General features: G+C 39.3%; 3 protein-coding genes across 3 annotated transcripts; 2 read left to right on the forward strand and 1 right to left on the reverse strand.

Moving 5' to 3' along the window:
• The first annotated feature begins 744 nt into the window (after positions 1–744).
• cgref1 (cell growth regulator with EF-hand domain 1) lies at positions 745–7090 on the forward strand. The gene is made up of 7 exons (XM_067592272.1): positions 745–1026; positions 1903–2008; positions 2509–2580; positions 3778–3857; positions 4115–4239; positions 4395–4496; positions 5708–7090. The coding sequence occupies exons 1-7, from the start codon at positions 1017–1019 to the stop codon at positions 5969–5971; spliced, it is 759 nt and encodes a 252-aa protein (XP_067448373.1). The 5' UTR covers positions 745–1016; the 3' UTR covers positions 5972–7090.
• Positions 7091–7666: 576 nt separating this feature from the next.
• efcab2 (EF-hand calcium binding domain 2) lies at positions 7667–10833 on the forward strand. The gene is made up of 7 exons (XM_067599311.1): positions 7667–7765; positions 7994–8078; positions 8936–9008; positions 9334–9410; positions 9915–9957; positions 10321–10387; positions 10584–10833. The coding sequence occupies exons 1-7, from the start codon at positions 7741–7743 to the stop codon at positions 10700–10702; spliced, it is 489 nt and encodes a 162-aa protein (XP_067455412.1). The 5' UTR covers positions 7667–7740; the 3' UTR covers positions 10703–10833.
• A 1572-nt stretch (positions 10834–12405) lies between these two features.
• On the reverse strand, positions 12406–22572 carry adpgk2 (ADP-dependent glucokinase 2). Its single transcript, XM_067592286.1, has 7 exons — positions 22265–22572; positions 20315–20474; positions 18318–18508; positions 17988–18084; positions 17652–17788; positions 16920–17056; positions 12406–15377 (listed from the first exon to the last, which is right to left on the reverse strand). Exons 1-7 carry the CDS (start codon positions 22458–22460, stop codon positions 14826–14828), a joined length of 1470 nt encoding a protein of 489 aa, XP_067448387.1. The 5' UTR covers positions 22461–22572; the 3' UTR covers positions 12406–14825.
• Between the last annotated feature and the right edge of the window lie 386 nt (positions 22573–22958).

The following is a 22958-nucleotide window of genomic DNA, read 5'->3' on the forward strand; positions in this document are numbered from 1 at the left end:
TGCGTATTTCTGGCTTCTATTATCTTTTGCTTTGTATGCATAGTGTGTGTGTGTGTGTGTGTGTGTGTGTGTGTGTGTGTGTGTGTGTGTGTGTGTGTGTGTGTGTGTGTGTGTTGAAACACACACAGTAATATGTGTATGTGTGTGCATGTGCACATATGTATGTACACATGCACACACTTACCACCACCTATAATGGCTTCACTGCTAAAACCTTGTCCTCTTCTTAAATAACTTGTACGACACAATATGTGACATTTAGGGTAACTTTCTGTTCCTCTTAAGTTCAAATTCAAATGTTTTTGTTGTGCCCACCACCACTATGAAGAAAGAATCTGAAAGCTGTTTTAAGACAGACGTGATAAATTACTAACCCGTCCTTTAAACTCGAAAAACTAAAATCATTGTCTGTATTTAAATATTCAAAATGACTTAACTTGTTTCATTTAGCCTTCTAAATATAATCTTAAATATAATAATATAATGCGTAAATATAACACTTTATACACTGTGAAATACTTTAGGCAGAAACACCTAAGAATAAATACTGATAATAAATAAATAAATACCTAATAATAAATACTGAGCATGGCCCCTGTCCCCTCCACCACCTTGCCTGTGAAGCCGGTGTGAAACACAGTGTTGTGGTTTGAGTGTGTAAGACACAACAGCCTGAAAGCATACGTGTTGCCGCCCTCCCCTCTCTCCCGTACTACCGGAACCCGATTGTCGGTGAGGACGTGGCGTGGCGGAAAACCCGGAGAAAGGAGCACATACAGAAGCTGCCTGCGCAAACTCACTGACACGACAGCGGCTGTGCTCTTCCACGTGGACCCTGTCATTGACCAAAACACTCCGGTCTCCGTGGCAGCCGGGGAGCGCGCTTGTCGCCGCCGTTGCGCAGTGCAGACCCGGAGGCACGAGCAGGGCGGTGCGGGGCAGAGGTGCTCTCCAGATGTGAACCTATAAACGCTAACCTGCCGGAATTGAATCTCGTTGCTGTCCACACAACCACTATGCAGACAGGTAGGTCATGAAATTTAGAGCAGCGGTGGTTACCAGCTGCAGCTGTATGTGAGGTTACTGAGGACTATGTGCGTGTTTCTTCTGTTCACATAAATATTTTATCTACATGTTAATACATGCGGAGCTGGCAAATTTAGGCTACTCTTTCATGTTACAACTAATCCTCTTCATTTCTCTTTGTTTCAACACAAGCCTGTAGTTGAAAGAAGACAGACTACATTAGAAACCATTAGTGTTTATAATACATGTGTGTGTCTGCTGTAATCATGCTGCAGTGAGTTATTAGAGTCATGTGTGAGCCTCAGTGTTTCAGCATTACTTTAGTAATGTGGCTGTTTTATTATTCTGCGCAGCCTAATGCGGATGAATCAGTTCATTTGGACCAAAGCAAAGTAATTTAATTCACACATCTGACATCGGCATGTCTAAATAGATTGGAGACACATGGATAGATTCACTGACCCTGACTGTGTGGATAAGCTGTGCTGAGGTATAAATAGATGTAAAGGTCTTAATTGATTTGAACCATAATGAGCCATATGCTCCACCATTTGTGTAACGGGAGTGCTGCACTCCTACGGTACATTTATACAATCAATGGGTTGTGTTTACATGCTGTAGGTGGTTTATTTAGATTGATTATTTGACACAGCTAATGATAATATTGACCACTGTGTTATGAATACATGTATTTGGCAGATTCCTTGAAGCAGGAGGGAATGTGAAAACTGATAATATTTAATGTTCAATTATTTCTTGTTTTGTTGTGGTCCAACTGTAAAAATTATCGAACTTCAGTCAGTTTTGTAGTAAACACGTTGACTGTTGTGTGACCGTACAGATGTGACATGAGGCTAAAACACTGTGTGCTTGCAGGTGTGTTCATGGAGTCTCACCTGAGCGGGTTAGTCCTGTGTTTCCTGTCTCTGTTCCTTCTCATAAGCGTGTCCCTGGCTGCACCAGGCCAACCTGGGTCACAAAGGTAACCTCACTTCTCTACTCCCTGGTTCACTCTGTTTCCTTATCACACATACCAAAGCATAAACGCTTTCTTTCTTTTGAGTAAATATGCTGCAAGATTTGCTTTTTTTTCACATAAGTAATTAATTTCCATAATAAACATCCCCAAGGCATGCAGTATCAGAATGGTTAATATTCATAACAATGGATGTTTGAAGCAGCCCTTTTTAAAACATGTCAAATGAAGTATGTTTCATGTAAGAAGGACAAAGATCTGTTGTCAGCATTGCTGCAAAAGAATAATACACTTTCTTTCACCAACCAATTCTTTTGTGGTTTGTTGTTATAGAAAAGAAATAATAAGAAATGAAATCAATTAAAAATAAAAGAAGATAATTGAGGATTCAGGTCACTCGTATTTTCTTATTCTCATGTCATGTCATGTTCTTTTATGTTTTTGCATGTCTGATTGGAAATAATGGAAAATTGAAATGTTTTATGTTTATTTCGTTAATTCCACAGAGAGGCTTCAGATGTTCATCCCCCTTCCTCAGCGTTAGCCAATCCCTTTGGCTCTGGAGAGGAAGACCGAAGGTGAGTGACACATCGACAACATGCAGTTGCATAGCCAACTTATTTTAATCAGTAAATTTGTTCTTAATTGCTTTTTGAATTAATTGAGAAGGAATGATAACATTGTCTGGGCAGGAAGTTCTTTATACTCAGAGGATAGTAAAGTATATATCCCATAGAAAACAAATATGAACTGTTATGCATTGTTTTGCCAAAGAATGACTTAATAGTAATCACTAAAATGAGAAACACAATATACCTACCTTTACCTCCCAATGTCTTCAAGCTACAGTGTGTTTTAGTGGAGTAAGCAGCTATTGTTTGGTCACTCTGTGGACTTTGGTTGCTGTGTCGTCTTAATGATGTGGCCTGCGCTGTATACTGATAAGATTACATGTACAATGACACTGCTTTATGGTGCAACAATTAAATATTTTTCCTTAAAGGACACAGTGGAAACATAGATTACTCTCACACATATCACAGTGGTTTAACATTGATATATATCAGCTCTAATTAGTTACTTTGCAGTAGTGCGTACGTGATGTGTCACAGGTTTCATTTATTCAGGGAACAAAATGAGGGACATAAACAGTTTGTGGACTGAGAGGCAGTAATGTGTGTTGTTGCTGACGATGCGGCTGCAGCTTCTTTTCACTGGCTGATTGATGTGTAATATACTCTATCACACTGTTAGCTTAAGTCTACTCAGTATATGTTTGTTAGCATAAAGCACATAAGAAGCATGAATGCAGGATTGCAGCTGATAGGATCAACATCTTTCTTAATTCACATTAGCCTGTGTGCAGTCTGAATGGATACAAAAAGCAAATGTAACATTTTTCACCTGTAAGTTTTGCAGTGTTTTTGTTGCCATGGATGTAAAAACAATTAAGCAAACTGAGAAAATAAGTAAATACATGAATAACCTTCCTTTGAACCTGATACTGTTTGATGAGGTGGCACCTCCTCCTGGTATGTTGAGTTGCATGTTGGAGTTATTCTAAGTAGCTAGAATATCCTGCCCTCTTGTGGCTAAATATTATACAGAATCACAGCTGTACCTACAGAACAAGTCAGCATTTTATTATACAAAAATAGCAAAGGCAGATTAAAAAAAATGTCATGTGAGATAGTTTAATCCAGAACTTTAATCCTATTGGCTCTTAATGTCTTACTGATGGATTGACATGTACTCTGTTGCTGTGTACACCACAGGTTGCTGCAGAGCTTCATTCAATCCACCCTGAAAGATGGTGAAGGAGATCAGAGACCAGAGATCAGCACTTGGGAACAAGGTAGACATCTCCCCTGACTGCTGTAACACTAACACTTATATAAGTTTTGATGCAGTGCTCTCCCTTCGATCATCATTACATTTCATGTTCATGATACAAACAACTGTTAACTATTGTACTGAACAATGTCTCGAGTTCAAGTCATTTTCTGTCACCTTGGCTTTTTGAATTTTTTTAAAGCTGTGCAATAAAAATAAATGTATCAGCTGTGAAATTTATTTTGTGTTAAACACGTCATTCTTCTCCTTCTTTGACAGAGGTATTCTTCCTGTTTCGTCTTTATGACTATGACCGCAGTGGGTTTTTGGATGGCTTGGAGATGATGAAGCTACTTTTTGACTACAACTCCCATCATACACCTGGAGCACAAGCCAATGAGCTGGTAAGGCGGAGTGGCTGTAGGAGTGTGTGTGTGTGTGCTGTGGGTTGTCTGACATTGTATTTGTGTCTACATGTACATATCTAATACCTGCTTTTTGGTCTATTTATCTGTGTGTGTATGTGTGTGTGTGTGTTCACGTTGTTTTGTGGTTTCAGGTGGTCTCCATGGTGGATTTCTTACTCCAGACTCAGGATCTAAACCAGGATGGCCTTTTGGCCCCATCAGAGCTGCTCTCTCCACCATTACCTCACAAACAGGTACTGCACATGTACACACACACACAAGTCACACACACACACACAGTTTCTCTCTCAATCCTTTCGTATCACCTTTAAGCCATGTCAGACGGGCAAAATACAGCGAACTGTTGTATTCAGACTATAAAAAATATTATGTAGTGTGGTCAGGCAGTATCAACATTATGATTATATGCTGATGAGAAATCTGTGACAGTATTAAGATTTTTTTTCATGTGTGCTGGTACATTATGTAAGAAGTATTACAAACACAATGGGCCTCAGGCAAGAACCACTTGTAATAACAGATTAGCTCTCAAGAGGTATGTACGAGTGATTTAAGAAAATTTGTGGCATTTGTCAATCAAAGATTTTATTATTTCTATTGGCATATCTTTGCACGGCAACTTATACAATTCAGTAGTTGCTCAGAAACTCCTCTCACTCCGACACTGTAACATCACCTACTTACTGTAGGCTGTAATATTCTACCATCACGCACCGCTTTGCTTTAGAAAGATGTTTTTTAGCATCTTACTTCATGTCAAAGCGTTCCCTCTTTATTTCTATCACAGTGCAGAGCTGTTCTGATGGCACTTAGTTGGCAGCTGGATTCATATTTTCTACTTGTTTCAGGTCCTCTACTACTGACACTCCTAAATTTGTTATTTTTTTGTCTGCTGATTTCTGAAAGCAGGATGTGAAGAAAAAATTCTTTGGGTACATTTTTGTGGATGAAATTCAGTTCAGTGGTGTTGATCATGTGAATGATCAAATCTCAAGAACATGCACCTCCTCTTGAATAAGTGACACTCATCAAGCTGAAACGAGCAAATTACAACAAGATCGGGCAGTTATGAGAGTTTATTGAATCCGACTTGAAGCACTTGTACAAGTAAACCTCACAGAAAAAAAGTTAGAGAGTTTTTGGATAAGAATACTAAAATGGCTGAATGTCCAGGATGTAACAGTAATTAGAATTGGATATTAAAATTAAAGATACACTTTTGTGGCATTAAATACATGTAAGAGTATGTGATTATATGCAAAATCAACCAGCACCTTTCACTTTTATTTCATTGTAACAGGACACATGATAGGATTGTTTTTTCTGTTTTACCACCAATTAACATCTAGATTGAGGTGGTTTTATATTTTTAGTTAGTATTTATTTCTGATTAACTGAGCTGTTCCTAGTTTTAATCTCTTACTTCATACTTTCTACCACTAAGGACTCCGGCAACAACAATTCACCTCATCAGGAGCAGGATGTGATGTTGGAGGAGAAGCACAGTATTGATCAGGAGAACACAGGAGCAGCAGAGCATAAAGAGGAGCCTCATGAAAAAAATCTGCCTCAAGAGGAAATAAAGGTAGAAGAAGAGGAACCTGTAAAGCAAGTAGATGAACACAATGGACAAGAAGTCCCAGCAGCAGAACAGGACCAGGACCAGGACCACGCAGTCCCTGTACATCAGGGGCAGCCAGAGATATGAACACACATCCTGCAGAAGATTGAGGACACTCTGACCTGAGAGGACTTTTTAATCTGCATCCCCACAAATGGTCTTTCTCTGAATCTGATTTCTGAGATTCTACCATCTATTTCATTTGACCGTTAAACATGCAGATGGTTGATAAATGAAAAGATGAATCTATGACCACTACCGATTGGTTTTAATTATTAATGCAAAGACTTCTACAATTGGAAAAGGAGGAAGTCTTGAAATGCAATAATTTCCCTTTGAGTAAAACTGAAGCCATCATTAACGGAGATGATTACTTTTGAGCAGTTTTTCTTCCCAAAGCAAACAAGATGTTTATCATCTGATTTAAAATCATTTGAAAATTGTAAGATGTGCTTAATGTTGACTGTTTTATTTGCTCCAATTGTATTTATTTCCCTTATTCTATTCAAACCTGAGAAGATGATTTTTTAAGGATGCTGTGTTTTTTTATGGAGAGACATTGTTTGCACTGTCACCGGCCTGCTTTCTGTATCATTGCATCCAGTATCGTTTTACTGGATTGTGCAGTGAGAGTCTACCTGTGTCCTTCGTGTCCACCTCCTCAACTGTCAGTAGACATGTACACTGTGAGTGTCCCACTTTTAGTTAAGGATTTAAATCCAGTTATGCACCAGGACTGCATCTGGCCTGTTATGTAGTTAAACTGGTCATTTTTACAGTTTAGCCATTGGAATAAATTACAGTCTTCCTTGAGAATTTACTCAATCTACACAATGATTTAATTCATTTACTGAATAATATCATCTTATTCAGATTTTTTAAAAATCTTTTAATATTATGCTGTACTGTCCATGTCTCAATTCGTTTTGACACATGTGTATGTTCCAATAAGCATCATATTTGAATGGGCCTGAATGGGTTTCTCCTGCTTCATGAGTTATAGCCGTCAGTCTTTATACTTCAGGCTCTAAAATGTTGATCTTTACAATTAAGGACATAGAGGCCATGTTCAAATATCATTATATGTAATGTTTGACTATTTACAGTCATTTTTGTTTAGCTTTTTTTTTTAAAACAAACAAACAAACAAACATTTATGCATTTATACAGCTGGAGAAAATAAAGCAAACATTTCTTGGCCTTTCATTCAGTCTCCTGTCTCAAGATTTGTTATAATTAAAATTCAATTAAATTAAGTTTAAAAGACACAAACAAAAGTACACTCAAATATACTCAAATACTTTTACATTTGCTTTATAAAATGCAAACTGAATAAATGCAAATCATCATAGGATAGGTTCACAATTTTTCAAGTCTGTCTTGCACTTAAAGAGGTTTTCCTCGCTGTAATCGTTCCTCCTGTTCATACCGGCTTCAAATATGCTTTCAATGTAAGTGATAGGGGCCAAAATCCACAGTGTGTCCACACAGTAAAATTCTGTAAAAATGCATTTTAAAGTGCTGCGGTGGAAGTATAGTAACATAGGGAGGCTTCTGAAGCTTCATATCACCTTCAGATAAACTTTTAATATATTTTTGCACAGAAGGAGGAATGTGGATTTTGGCCCCCATCACTTACATTGCAGGTGCATTATGAAAGGATCTTCTAATGGTCAGTATGAACAGGAGGAATGACAGCAAGAAAAACATGTTTCAATGTTCATTTGGGATCCTGACTGTTGTTTTAAGACAGACTGTAAAAAAATGTGAACCTATCCTTTAACATTTGTTATCAACTAGACGCCTTTCTGACGAAAGACTGTTGCTAGGCAACGCAATACAACCGGACCAGAAGCATGGCGGCCAACAAGCAAAGTACAGGTTTGTACGACTTAACGTTATTATTGCTATTATTTTGTTAAAATTTAAACAGAAGAAAGTGAAAGTGTTAACTAGTTTATAAGAGCACAAAGCGCCAAAATTTCTCCCTCAGAAATGTAGTTGAAAATTATTTGAAAGATATGACAGTTGTTGGTAAAGTATGTAAGCTAACGCTAGCTTACTGACTGTTGGCTCTGCTGCTGATCACCTGTCTCTTCTGTCTGGCAGAGGTCACAGTGTCAGAAGTCCACAAGAAGATCCGAGCAGCTTTTGAAGCGTTTGACTATGAGTCTAATAACACAGTGGATGTCCGGTGAGCTCCTACACTGTACAGACGATGATGGTTCACATCATCTCCTCCCAGCCTGATGTTGTTGTGATGGAAAAACAAACAAAACCTCCCTCTAAAACCTGTAACTCTTTTATTTTACACACTGGTTAAAAAGATGTTAGACATATTGAACAAAACATATTTAATGGTAAGCTAGGTGCACTCCTGACCAGATGCACTTAGTTAAGATATTCTCAATATATTGATTAACTTCTACATTTAGACCTGATCCTGTCAAGTCTGAATATGTTTTGTTAATTAACATAATCCATAGTATCTTCCCCATGTGGTGGGTGGGTTTGAATAACCTAATCTCACACCAGTAAGGGCAGTCTGTGTTGTATGTATAGAATCAATTATATAGAGTGACACATTAAATACAGTAAATATGTAGTTTTTGTGTAAAGCTACACCTATTTCATCCTGTAGTGTGGATTTTGGCCCCATCACTTACATTGAAAGCACATTTGAAGGGGATCTTTTAACAGTCAGTATGAACAGGAGGAATGATTTTGTGTTCATATGGGCACCTCACTGTTGTTTTAAGACAAACTTGAAAATTTGTGAACCTATATTTGAAATAGGGTGAGGAGGCAGCTCACATTGGCAGCGATTAAGCAAAAAGTTGGTTGTTTGACATAAGATGAGAACAAGTGCCGAACAGTGGCCAGTAAGCTTGGGCAGAGATAGGTGAGGAAAACATGATTAATGTATCTCTCATGGAGACTGCTACAATAAAATGAGTCTTTACACGCATAGGTAAATAGTGTGTGTAGTGTAACATGACACTTTCAACTGCAGCTTTTCTGTTGATTTCCTGTAATGTGTTTGTTTACCAGTGAGATCGGGACCATCATCTATTCCCTGGGTTGCTTCCCCAGTCAGGCAGACCTACATGACTTTATAGCAGAGGTCAGAACAGTGTTTACTTATATTTTGGATGAATAAAAAAAGCAATCAAACATCTGAGGCTTTCTTTATTTTCATATATATATATAAAAGTTCATATATATGTTATACTACTGTATCTACTATGCCTGGAGAAGTAATGTCATCACATTAAAATGTGCCACCATATTAAAATGCCACTTCCATTTTTTAATATTGCACTTAGTCTTAAAGATGTTCTTAACATCTACAGCAACTTAAGGTGACATTATAATCAGTCAGTTTTCTTAGAAAACTCAGAGTTTGTTGTTTAAGGGTCAAAACCAGCAGCCTTGTCCTGTTTAACCAGGTGGAGGAGGACCACACAGGATACATCCATTTGGACAAGTTCCTTCCAGCCATGACCAAAGTGCTGTTGGACCACAAGTAGGACCCTTTTATTATTATCTGTATCCTTGACTGATGACAGCTGTGTTGTTTTACTTGAAAAAAAAAATTAAGCCATTTTTCTGTGCTTAAAATTGCTAAATGGACATTACAATGTATGCTCCACTATGCACAGTTTTGGCTTTAGGTTGCCCACCTCTGGAAATATTCCTACAGTTCAGTCCAATGAGTAGAGGTTTCATTTCCTGGGATCAAGCTTTATTTTTTATAGTTACAGTGATATAGACTACCGGTAAAGATGCCATAACAGCCAGGGCGAGTGCTGTAATAAGCCATAGTTCGGGCTTGGAAATTACTAACAAGGCTTTACTATCTTTTTTATTTTATTATTTTATTTTTTAACTGCCATGTGATTGCTGTAAAATCAGTTTTACTTTCATCACAGTGTTAACTGTATTTAGTATATCATGTCGTTACTGCTTGGGGGGTACCCTCCTACTACAAGTTAGTGTGTGTGTGTGTGTGTGTGTGTGTGTGTGTTAGGTTCACTCCCATCCCTGAGGACATTCTGCTTCAGGCCTTTGAGGTGAGACCAGCATCTGTTCTTCTGTATAGTTGTAGTTTAAAGAGGTTAGCGAGCCGTCAGGGTCTCACAGTTTTAGATCCTGTCTACCTCCCTTTTCAGTGGGCAACACCAGTGACTGCACAGCACCTTACCAGTCATTTTCCATTGGAGACAAAATGTTGAATTTCAATTTAATCAGTTAGCTAAGAACATCTGGTAGCATTAGTGCTAGCAAGTAAACAGTAATGTACGAGATTTCATACAGTAGATGTATCTGTAGACGTTAGAGCAATATACTGTCAGCAGAGTGAATCTCACATCACGGTGTTGGTTACTGGTGTTTTTTAAAACATAAAGGCAGTTAAAGCTCCGCTGTGTTGTCAGGTACTGGACAAAGAAAAGAAAGGATACCTGGAGCTAGAGGAGCTGGCAAAGTACATGACATTGGAAGGTAAAGCAAAAAGCTCTCCATCTTTACACTGTGAGGTAAAACAAAGATTAGATTGTGTGGTGAAAAGTAGCAGATTATCTCATAGATTTGGTTTTGTGCGTCTAACATTCCTCTTACTTCCATAAATAACCTGTAATGTATGTACTGTTTTTAACCGTGCGTGTGTTGTGATTGTTTATGTTTGTCTTTAAACCAGGTGAGCCCTTCACTCAGGAGGAGATGGATGAGATGCTGACAGCACTCGCTGACAATGAAAAGAACCAAATTCATTACAGAGACTTAATCAGCCAGCTGACCATAGACACCGGCATGTAGACAGTGTTACCATGTTTGTTTCTGTTCATAAATGATCAAATCCACAGGTCTGTGTATGTTCAGGGTTTGTGTTCACATCTGTAGTGTACGTATTTCTGATACTGTTTGATAAATAAATGTACATAACTCAATCCTGACTGTTTTCAGAATTACATACACATTACATACAGAATTCAGAAAGAAAACTTTTTGGCAGTATTGGCACATTTGGGCAAGATTGTCAATGAAGGAGTAACACGCCTAACATTTATTTAATTAGAGATCGATAAATCAAATAATTTTGGTATAACATAGTTTTTATAGTTATAGTTGCTTCTCTACATCTAAGCTCTCTTACCTCATTACCAAGCTTGACATGGCAGAGATGTAACTTTAAATATGTAAATATAAATCAAGTCAGAAGGCAAATATCACCATTAATCAGGTTTGCTAGCTGATGCAACACACGTTTTGGTTGTAAATTCAGGCTCATTCCAGTTTGTGTGCGGTCTACTCCTTTAATTTATGACTGATAGAGCATCCCTGTGGAGCAGTGGATGAGATTTATATCTCACATATTGTGATCATTGCCCCTCTCTGTCTCTCTGTTTTCTGTCACCTCTCATCTGTCTATTATCAAATAAAGCATATACTGTGATGATTTGGCCTGCCGTCACCTGCACCCAGGGTTACCTAGCGGGGTGATGACAGGACTCAACCATTGTTTTCTTTTTGTTTTTTTGTTTATCAATTTCTGACACTCTCCACATGTACTGAAATGCGTTTGTGCAAGAGAGAGAGTTTGCTGCTGCTCCAAACCCCAAATACTCATGCTTGCTCCCTCTGATGATTCAGAACCTGGGTTCAGACGTGAGGCTGAGGCTTCATGCTGGTCTTAAAATACCTCCTTACTAGCTCTGCAGTACGAGAGCTGTATGGAATGTTACAGGTACGTTATTACATCGGACATGTTCATTTTGAATCCTGTGTACTGTTGATATGACAAAGGAAAACCCAGCAGATCAGACCCTTTCTGATGTCACCTGTTAATCTGCTTTAGTTATGTTTAGGGTTCTTTGTTGAGCATATGAGAACATTGTCAAAGAGCAAGACTGTGTTAAGTAAAGCTAAACTTCTTATAAGTCTTAGGGCTAATTTCTTACCCAAAACTGTAAGCATAATATCAAATATAAGGTTTTCAGGGTCTGCAATATTATTTGCTCCTGCAAACACAGCAGACATAGAGTATAGCAGTAATTAAACCAAGATCTTTGTGTAATTTAAAAGGTTTAGGACACAATCCCTCTAGTGCAGTAGTCTCAATAAGGTAAGAGGAATCTGGAGATTAAAATAGAATTTTTCTGTAACAACTCTATTATATCTGGGCCCACTGGTAGAAAAAGAAACAGGCGGTAATCTGGATATTCATTTGACGGTTATGCACAAGCAGAATGAGAATTCCCTTTATGAAATTAAATGTGTAGGAAAATGTTGGTAGTGGGAAGGAAAATACCAGGAGTTGTGATATGGTTATGATGAAGAAACTATGAAGTGACAGCACTTATCACAGGTGTCTCAGGCTTAGAAGAAGAATTAGGCTTGTTATGACAAATGCTTATTTGTCCGAAGTACTTGCTTAAGGAAATGCAGTGTCAGCCATGATGGGCATGAACCTGATTAATAGATGACCCCTAGTATCATAAAATAAATAAACAAAGCAATGATCGTGGTATCAGCTTAGCCTTTTATCATAGGTGATTCTGCATTGAATAGTTAACATGCATGAAACAGTTACACACAACTTTGGAACATGGATGAGAGGACTTATCTAGAACTTAGATAAGTAAATGATATGGTAGCAAATGCAAGCAGCTCTCGATCCGAGCATGAATGCATGCTGAAGTTCTGCTTTAAACATTTCACAGTAAAAACACGACCCGTTACTCTTGGTTTCCAATCACTGCGTAAGAGAAACACATTAGAAAATTAAAAACGTAGGCTTGAAATAATAGAAAAAGTCTGTATTAAACATTCCCTTTTCACTAAACACCAAAAGTCAGACAGACAGAATAAGGTTCATTTACCTTCAGCATAATCAAACATAATCATCAGTACAATCTTGATACAAAGAAAACATTTAAAGGGATTCCTTTAATTTTAGGTTCATATTCTCTCGACCTCATACTTGTTGCATTGTAGCATAAATGAATGTGTTTCTCTCTGAAAATGAAATTTGCTCTTTGAGGAGCGAGTTTTAACAAAACTAATGAATACATGTTGTAAGCAAACAAAAAAAACAACACTCCACTCCATATTGAGTGTATTTGTGGGCAGCATACTTCGATGGGAATGGAGAAAACAACTGAAGATGGATCTGTGCAGGAATGTTTGACTTTGTGATCACATCATTTTCATTTAAGTCCAGTCAGTTGAGTAAATAGAGTTTCAAATGGAAGTGATCCAACCCTGAAAAGAGTGAGATGGTAGTGTGATAATGGCCATTCAGAGAGAGGGCCCAATTTTAAATTCTACATTATCTCTATTTTAAATTGAAATCCAAAACATAGTGGCTGTGACGTATGTGTGTGTGCATGCGTGTGTGTGTGTGTGTGTGTGTGTGTGAAGTGGCAGTGGGCCTGACTACCATTAGAGATCCAACAATCAGCAGTATGTGGGTCTTTATGGTAGCTGGATAATAAAGGGAGAAAAATATCTGGTCTCTGATCCTACTATGAGTGAGATGAAGACTAAACATGGAAAATATAATCTCAGAGTGGTCCGCTATTCCACAGATTAAAAGGTGGGTAACACCATGGTTTTATGAGAAACTATAAACTAGACAGTGTTTCACTGTATTTCGTGAGAATGTGAAAACCAGCTGCCAATCTTCTGCCTTACAGCACTGTTTTCTGGAGCAGTCCACACTGGTTATTTGGTCCTTAAAAAGCTATAAATAAACATGAGATGAGAATAGGGGACAAGGAAGAAATATGACAGACAACAGAGACGTATGACAAAGGAAAATGGGAAGAAGAAACAAAAAGAGGATGGAGGTAGAGAGGACATTTGTGACATCATATCCAGCTACCAACAGTGGTCTTGTAAAACTTGCTTTTTGCATTATTGCACTGCAACTGACACACAGAGGAATGACAACATTAAAACAAATCAAACACACCCAAACCTGTATGTAAAATTTTCACATATATTGGGAAGAATGGGAGGTGATCACAACACTAGTTTTCTATTTTAAATCTTCTTTGCCTTTGAGATAAGATAAGAGAGGGATGAGGCAGGATGGAGCCTTCTCATTAAAAGGGTTCAGATGTGACCTTCTATGTATGACAGGATCTGTCAGGTTGCCTCATCTGAAATTTGCAATAGTCAGTAATAACAGTTATCAATTTGCTGTATAGTGGAACCACAGGTTTGATGACTTTTGTTTCATCAAAGATCATTTTAGTTTAGTTTTTCAGCTCGTAGCCTAAACTAAACTTTGGGGTTTTGCCCTGCAACCGGAGCAAAGCTATACTGCATCCCTATAAAATCGACCCCGTGTCTGTAAGACTTTATCCAAACCCCATCCCTCTTTATCACATCCCAACTGAAGGCCGAGTCTTGTAAGGCCTTGGAGAAATAGAGAACGGGTGATTACAATCATTAGAGTCGGATGATGGGCTACAATGATTTGGCAAAGATGACGGCATGATGTTGAATAAAAAGTGGGGCAGAAGAGGACAGTTTCAACTCAAAGTTTTGGTTCTAAAACCAAATAAAGTGAATGCAAAAGGGTTTTGCACTCTGGCAAAGATGGTGTAATAACATATTCTTGTATGTCCATAGACATACTGAGCCTGTAAATTAAAAAAAAAAAAAAAAAAAAAAAAATCAGGTGGTCTAACCTGATGACCAAACCACTTTACCCCATCATCTGATTCCTATGAGTGATAATCGGTTTTCCTCATGGTCCACCTGGGTTGTGAGCTGCAGAAGTGATAGCATAAGCCTGATACCTGTCACAGTCAGTGCCTGTGTTTGCCAAGACGGCTATGTTGCATCACACCTAGATCAAGTTTCCAGAGTCACGCTGTTTGCCAACCTCTGGTTAGCACAACACGCAGATAGACCATTTTAGTTTCCTTCTCTAGATTTGCAGCACCAGACCAGCAGCTGAGATGTTGTCTCCTCCACCTGCAGTTTGGTAAACCTCAGTGCACACCAGCACTGGCGCCACGCAGATCTCGTAGTCCTCCTCATCCCAGCAGCTGACAGGCCTGGTCTCCTGCAGGGGAATACGCTGGCTGCCCTCCCGCCGGCTCACAGAGAACGAGTCGTCCATGATGAGCCTTGCCTTGCTGGGGTCAATGTCATTGGAGCCACAGACATGGCGGTTAGCTGTGAGTGAGGCCTTGGCAGTGGCTGACATGGTGTTCTTCCACTGGGAGCCGCGTGTCACGATCATGGCCTGAAAGGCCAGCGTGTGGACATGGAGCCTGGTTAGGGGCTTACCCTTAGCACTGTCACTTTCTGCTCTGGCATCCCTGTAGCGCTGGTTGATAATGCGATAGACCTCCCTCATCTGGTCCAGGACAGTAGCTACACGGGGGTTTGGGTCAGACAAAACTGTGATGTTGGAGCCTTTAAGTAGACTGAGCAGGTTGGGAAGTTCCTGTTCATTCATCCCTAAAGAGTCCGCCTGGGGAAAGCAGAATCAGGATGAGTCACATGCAGTCCTCTGTACTGTGCATCTTGAAACAAGACTACGGCCCCATTTACACCCAGTATTAGCATGTGATCAGTATCTGGACACGTTATCGGGATAATGACATCTGATCTGTGGGACTTTGCATTTACACCTGGTATTTAAATGCTCTCTTGTTTTCTCATTAGTATCTGTGTTGTGATCAATCTCAATATGCAAATTAGCTAGGCAGAGCTGGCAGACTTGTCAACAAACATGGTGCCTTTAAGTCTTATATTAACATGCGTTTTTCCATATCAGCATAACGTATCCTGATACAGATTGCATTTTAATGCCAGGTGTGAATATGGTGTAAGGGTCTACACCCACGCTAGCAGCTTTGTGAGGCTGTACTTGTGTACAGTGCTCTGAGCTAAATGCTAATGTCTGCTAACATGATTAAAATTTATCCTGAGGGGGGCATGAATGTGTGCACTACATTTCATAGCAATCCATCCAAAAGTTGTTGAGTCACTTCACCCAAAACTGTATAATATCAACCTTCTGGTGGTTTTAAAGGAAAAGTCAAGGATCACCAAAATCATCTGGGAACCATGAACATCTGTACAAAATTGTGTGCCAATCCATCTAGTAGATGTTGAGATATTTCACAGTATACATGAAAACTTTGACCTGCTGGAAGCACTACAGGAGAAGTCAGGGTAACAGAATTCATCCTCTGGGCACCATGAATGTCTCTATAAAATTTATTTGCCATCCATCCAATAGCTGTAGAGATATTTCAGTCTGGATTAAAGTAGTAGACCGACCAACTGACTGACAGACATCTGGCAGTAATATAATCTTTCACTGTGATCAACATGGAAAGTGTAATTTATTTTGGAAAAAAACTCTGTGACGGCAATTCTAAAAATGGCTCTTTGTCAGGTGGACGTCACACTCATATATGCACTTCGGCGTTTAGACTGGCATGTTACTTTTCTGAGCTGAGAGGAATGAACCATACTTGCTGTGTTGGCTGAGACAGCAGCATCTTTTTTGTGTTTCCATCCATCAATGGATTTCTACAGCACAGCAGCATATTAGCTACATCAGGCTGTAGCTACACAGACAGCATTTTATAACTGTGAGTAACCATTAATAAAATGGGCCAGAACATATTCCTACATGTGCAATGGTTTTACAGTTATGTTTTCTCAATACTGTTCACAACATGTGAGAAAAGAAGGAATCTTTCAACTTTGTAATACAGCTAGAAACTACAGTAGCAAGTAATACACTAAACAGATGTAAATATACAGGAAGGGAAATACAACTTCTGTTGAGTCACGGATTGTTTTGTTTATAAATATATTCAACAAATTTGACTACGCAAATCTAGTTTCACACTACCTGGTATTATTTTTCAGACTAGGGATATATATTAGTTATTATAGTTATAATAAGTTTTTCACCCCTATGATTTTGTAATCATTCTAGTCATTCTGAGTATCATGTGAATTATTGCGATTGATTTAATTGTTCAGTCATACATACATGAGGGATGACATAGTGAAGTAAGTCTTCCATTATACTCTCTTCTACAAAACTGGCCATCTCAAAATGGATGCCAATTGGGGGAGATGAGGAGGACAGCAGGTCAGCCAAGCGGGAGAGGAGCGCATCACGCTCACCTGGAATGATGACAAGGCGATAGGGAGTGAGGTGGAGTATGACAGACAAAAAAGGCAGAGAAGGTAAGATATCAGAAAAGGACAGAAGAAAGAAGAGGAATGGAGACAAATGAAATGACTGAATAACAGCAACAGCACCAAGTTATAATCACTCATTACAAAGCAATAACAAACAGAGTGACTTTCTTTCAAAAATCAAACCACTTTTTTCTTTTTTCTTCTATTTAAAATGTGGGCAAAGTCCTGCCAAATTCAACTCTCGACTATTATTGGCTGGATTGATTGGCTGGTGGTGACCACACGTCACTCTCTATATATCTGATTGAATGTGTCAAGCTAACATGATTAGCTTAGCATAACATATTTTCACCTTAATGATTATAAAAATAATATGAAATAAGTATAATTACACCAGCCCTACTCTGTAGATTATTCTAGAGAGAATCAAACACTTGTTTCCGTTATCTTGTTGTGATTTAAAAACTATGAATTTTAGCACTATCCCATTTCAGTGGTGCGACAGAAAGCAGCTGAAACTAATGCTAGATGTTCCACATCAGCAAGAATTGAAAGGTCGTCACCAATTTCCTTTTACCTGACTGGAAAGGGAAGTTGTCCATCATTTGCAGTCCGCCCACCACCAGCAGATCTGGATCAAAGTCTTGAAGTTTCTCTGCAAATTTCTCCATGGAGGCCAAGTAGGGGTTATGGTCATCACTGTGGATGATATATCTGTAGACCACATAAATATACATAAGGCTTAACACAGTCATCTTGGAGCCTGAGAACACTTCATAGCTCTATTGTTCACAACATTCACTAAGTCCAGCGTATACAGTGAAATACCGCGCTGGCTCAAATATAAGTAGTTTGCAATTTGTGATTCCTCAAGGTTCTCCAAACCTTCACCAAACAATCAGTTAACACATACCTGTTGGCTCTACGTGAGGTATAGTGTCCCCAGCTGGCACCAGATGGATACTCCAGGATGAGATGGATGTCTGGCTCCTCTACTATGTTACCAGCCACTGGAGAGACAGATGTAGGTGACAGAGGGAGGATGGAGTTGGAGATAACAAGTTTCATTAAAAGAGAGTAGGGAGCACAGAGGAAGAGGTGAAGGGAAAGGAAGGGTAGAGGAGAATGCAGGAAAATTATTGAGTGAAGTAAAATCGTTGAGAGAAACAAAGGGATCCTACAAGGCATTAAGGATGCACCAGTGTGTGTGTGTGTGTGTGTGTGTGTGTGTGTGTGTGTGTACCTGTGATGTGCTGGGACAGGACATCAGTAAAGTCGGGGCTGAAGCTTCCCCCCAGCAATATGTCACATCCCTCAGTTGCCATGCGACCAGCCATTACCGGGGCATTTCCACCTACTGACCATCTGTTCCCAGGTAAATCACGGGACGCCTCCACCAGCTCACTAAAGAGGGTGTCATTTAGCATAAAACGCCTGCAAGAGAAAGAAAAGAACATATGACCAAACTGAAAGACAAGAACTTGAAAGTGCTTGCATCATTTTCTATAAACACCTTTTCTTTTTGTCTTGTATTTTAATACTTTTATGTAATTTCTAAATTGCAACTGTGTATGAAATATGCTCTAAAAAATAAAACCAATGTAATTAAACCTGAGAGACTTGTTGACCTGATCTGTTCCCAGACATTAATGTGTGTAACCAAAATTCTATGAAACAGGGAATTCAAAACATTTGAATGGATTTCCCCAAGAAGAATGCTTCTTCTCAAAAATGTTACTTGTTTGTCTTATACCAAAAGGACTGAGGTGTTTTATGCCATGAAGCTCTGTTGGGAAAACACATGGGTGACGTGTATCAAGGATATTTAAGTTTAAGACACAAGAAAAAGAAATGTACACGACATAAGTAGAAGTGCTACAAATAGGACTTAAGGATACAGGGAAGAAGATAAAGTGCACAAGAGCTTAAGACATTTGAGAAAGCAATAGAAAGAGTACAGTGCGAGTTAAGTGCGAGTCAACATAAACTCTTCTATGGTTTTCGGCAGTGCAGGAGATGCAGGTTGTGGCACCACTTGTTGCTATGAGGCTCCTGAAAAGCCTTTTGAACACTGACAGCCTTCTGATAAAAGCAGAAATATTTTTGACTTCACAGTCCTGTCGTTCCGAGTGCTAAAAGTGAGGCAATCACACAGAAATAACAAGAAAAAAAAGTGTTGTGAAAGAAGGTTTGAAAAACTGTAGCCTAAAACAGACTAAATGTACCAGAACATTCTACAGACAACAGTATATATGAGTTTAGCCTGGTTAGCCTAACTCGTCTCTTCACGCTCATCTATATGTCACACACTACCCTTTTCTCTCTAGAGACGTAAAATTGAAACTGTGGTGCAAGTGAAGTGAGAGGAACTGAAGGGAAACAGAAGTAAAAGCAAAACACACCGGGCAACTTAAAATGAAAACTTAAAAAAACATTTAGCTTAAAAAGCTTAAAAGTTATGAATTCAGACTTTATCCACATAAGTTTGTCATTCGGTTGATGTGTTTTCTATCTACAAATGTAAATTATATGAAAAACAGGCAAGTAAAATACTGTAAATGCTGGAAACAACATTCATTCACTGTCTCTCTCACACATTGCCTTGCCCTTTCTTTCCATGATGACTTTGCAAGCCTGTTGCCTTTAGGTGTTAATTCCAGACAATGAACAAAGGCTCACAGGCGCCACAGCAACAACAGGAGCAGCCACCAATGACAGAGAGGAGAGGAGAGATGAGTTCAACAGCACAAATCTTAATCCCTAATACTTTAAAATGGCTGCCCAGATGCTAACTGATAAACAAAAAAGCAGACAGAGAAAAGTGCTTGTTTTGTTCGACCAACAGTCAAAAACCCAGAGAAGGTTTGGCATCTTTGCTTGATGACTTTTAATTGATTATCAATGGACTAATCGATTGACTGACTAATTGTTTTGGCACTTTTTATTAGTATGCATGGATCTTAAAAATAAATCCATTTAACTTCACAGTGGAATAAAAGATTGTTTTTGAAAGAGCATGTGAGGCGGGAACTATGAGTCAGGAGCACAGCAGCCTGAGGGGCGTAACTAATCGGCTACTCTTGGCTGATGTCAAGCCTCACAAAAATAATATCTTCTTGCCATTCCCCCTCTTACCCATCCAACCACACACACACTGACAGCACACACATTTCACATAACAGATGGATAAGAAGAGTCACATATATTGTCCTAACAAAGAAAAGACTGAGCACCACTTACTCTGCAGCAGCTCCTGGTGCAAAGAAGTAGGCAAAGCTCTGAGCCAGCTGCTCAGCGTTTTCTATGTAGTCATGATGTAGCGGCTGGTCTGTGGGAGGGAGGCCAATCTTATTAAGCAACGATACTCCATCCACTATCAGGTCCACACAGCCACCAAAACCTGCGGTGACAGAGAGGGGCAGAAAAGAAAGACAAAGAGAGATAAATATGCAATAAAAGCGATGCACAACAAGAGGGAGACGATAAAAAGAGATAAAGAGGTGGCCTGTAGGGGGAACGGGGCAGGAAGATGGTTGTGAAACAGGAAGATATTTATGAGGTACTGTGGTCAAACTGAAAGGTACAAACAGAACATAGAGAAAGGTAATGCCAGTGTGCAGCTTTTGTAAACGGAGCAGAGGGAAACCACCGAGCAGCTGCATCTGATGGTGCGACATTTGTCTGCCACCTCGGTTGGTCAAATGATCTGATACACCAATATAGTTTCAGCTGTTAATTTAGCGCAAGCAGTTAAAACATAACAACATATTGTGTAATCACATTAATCACACAAGACAAAGGTAAAACAACATGCAAAATCGGAACAGAAGAAAGCAGGCAACAACATGTAGCAGCTATATTTGTTATCATATTGTCAGGAACATTGTGTTGTAACCCTAATTCACCATCCGGAGCACCAAATAGCAATACATAAGGTTTAGATGTAACTTTTTGAGACATTATGTAACTATGCTATACATGAGATGTTAATATATCTAATTCTGAATAATAACTTGATAACTACAATGTTTACAGGTTTGACTGCGTGGCTGTCAACTGGGTAAAGGTTGGACAGATAGGGCATCACTTTTGATGTGTGTTTGTATCAAGGTTCAAAAGGACAAGATAGGATTAGAAACCTGTCTGAAGCAGTTTGTTGTCTTCAGGTGCAGAAATCCACCTTTTAATACTGATAATGACTTGATGACCACTGCTGAGGCACAAGTCACTTAGGTGGTACCACTCACTGTTATACTATGCCTTTGTGTAAAGGTGAGGGTGTGAGACCATGGAGCTGTCAACAGTGTGAGGCTGATAACTAGCTGTCTTCATACCAAAGCTGAAGTCAGGGGAACCTAAAAATACATTCTTTATGGTTTTTAACTACAGCAACAGTGGTAAGTACATCCCCCAATTCCCCAACTGCCTCCACTATTTAGGCAAGTTTGTACTGGACATGTCACACATAGGCTACCACTTATACTAGTGATATTAGCCCATAAGTTCAACCACATTCCTGCATTCATTGTGCAAATTGTAGCACCTACTTGCCCATATTTCTATGCACTTGTCATTGTCCCTCATCAGTTTAAACACAGCAGGCCTGGACTGCAGAGCTCCACAGAGAAGATGATATGTCTCTGTGGTGTCCTGTTGGACGATGGAGGAACAAACTGGTTCCAGCTGGTCAGAAAAGATGCTGGTCTGGACTGAAAAACGATGACTGTGCACATCTTACAGAGTCACCCCTCATTCACAGAGTTAGGTTTGACTACAGCACACAAAACCAGACATTAGATCTCCAACCTACATTTCACTTGGTCTGTCATTTGCTCACAAATCCTGATATTTTCAGCACTCACTGAAAAAGTCTGTGTCTAATTTAAGATTAACATTACTGCCTATCTTTCCTTTGTTCCTTATTTTCAATGGCTTACTAAAGTTTGTAATAAGTCACATCAGTATTAGCCTTTCAAAGTTCCAGTATACACAGCGGGCAATCAACTTTAATTTATTTATTTTTAATTTAAAAATGAGAGCAATGAATGAAGTTAACGTCAACCTAGATTATCGGTAATTTAGCAGTTAAATAACCTTAATGTAATGCTTATTTGGTTTCCAGCTGATCAATTAGTGACCCTAAAGTCTAATGAGATTAGGCTAGCTGCCGTTAGCACCGTTAGCACTTACCAACAGCCACTTTCGGTCTTGTGACGTCGTTCATTCCCACTTTGCGCTCAGCCCGGAGCAGAGAGGACAGCACGGTGTCCAGCCGGTCGTCCAGTACTCCATTCTGGGGTGACCGGAACCAGAAGGCTAAAAGAACCACAAACAAGGACACAACAGGCCCATATTTCATCCACGAAACCCTGCCTCCTCCCTCCATCGCTCGCTGACTCGCTAGCTCCGGCGGCTCTCACTATATGTAACGAGCTAGCACTTTCCGCCCGCTCCACCAGTAGTAAGAGAGGAGCGTTGGGTTGTCTGTTTGTTTTGAGAGTCGGAGTGTCCCGGAAATACCTTAAATGGGCGGAATGATGTAGTTCAGTCACTTATTCAATACAGCGCTGCTCCAGCTGTGTTATGTTTCGGTATGTGTGAACCACTTACATACATTTTCATGTAAAGAAATCTAGTTAGTATTTTATTTTAGCCCAAACACAGTTTTCCAAGTTACAGATTTGAAAAGGGAACAGGTCGGAGTTTAAAACGAGCAAACTGTTTTCTACTACGAAGTGGGAGTGTTTGTTTACGCTGACAACAAGGCGGAAGTATGGAAACTTTGAACTCATTTGAAACTTTGAGATCAACTGCATTTCTGACTCCCCCCCCAATTATCACTGTGTGTGTGTGTGGTTTTGGACTTATGTTTTTAAAATTTGCT

Source organism: Thunnus thynnus, chromosome 1 (genome assembly GCF_963924715.1).
Source record: "Thunnus thynnus chromosome 1, fThuThy2.1, whole genome shotgun sequence".
In the NCBI taxonomy this organism is placed as follows: domain Eukaryota; kingdom Metazoa; phylum Chordata; class Actinopteri; order Scombriformes; family Scombridae; genus Thunnus; species Thunnus thynnus.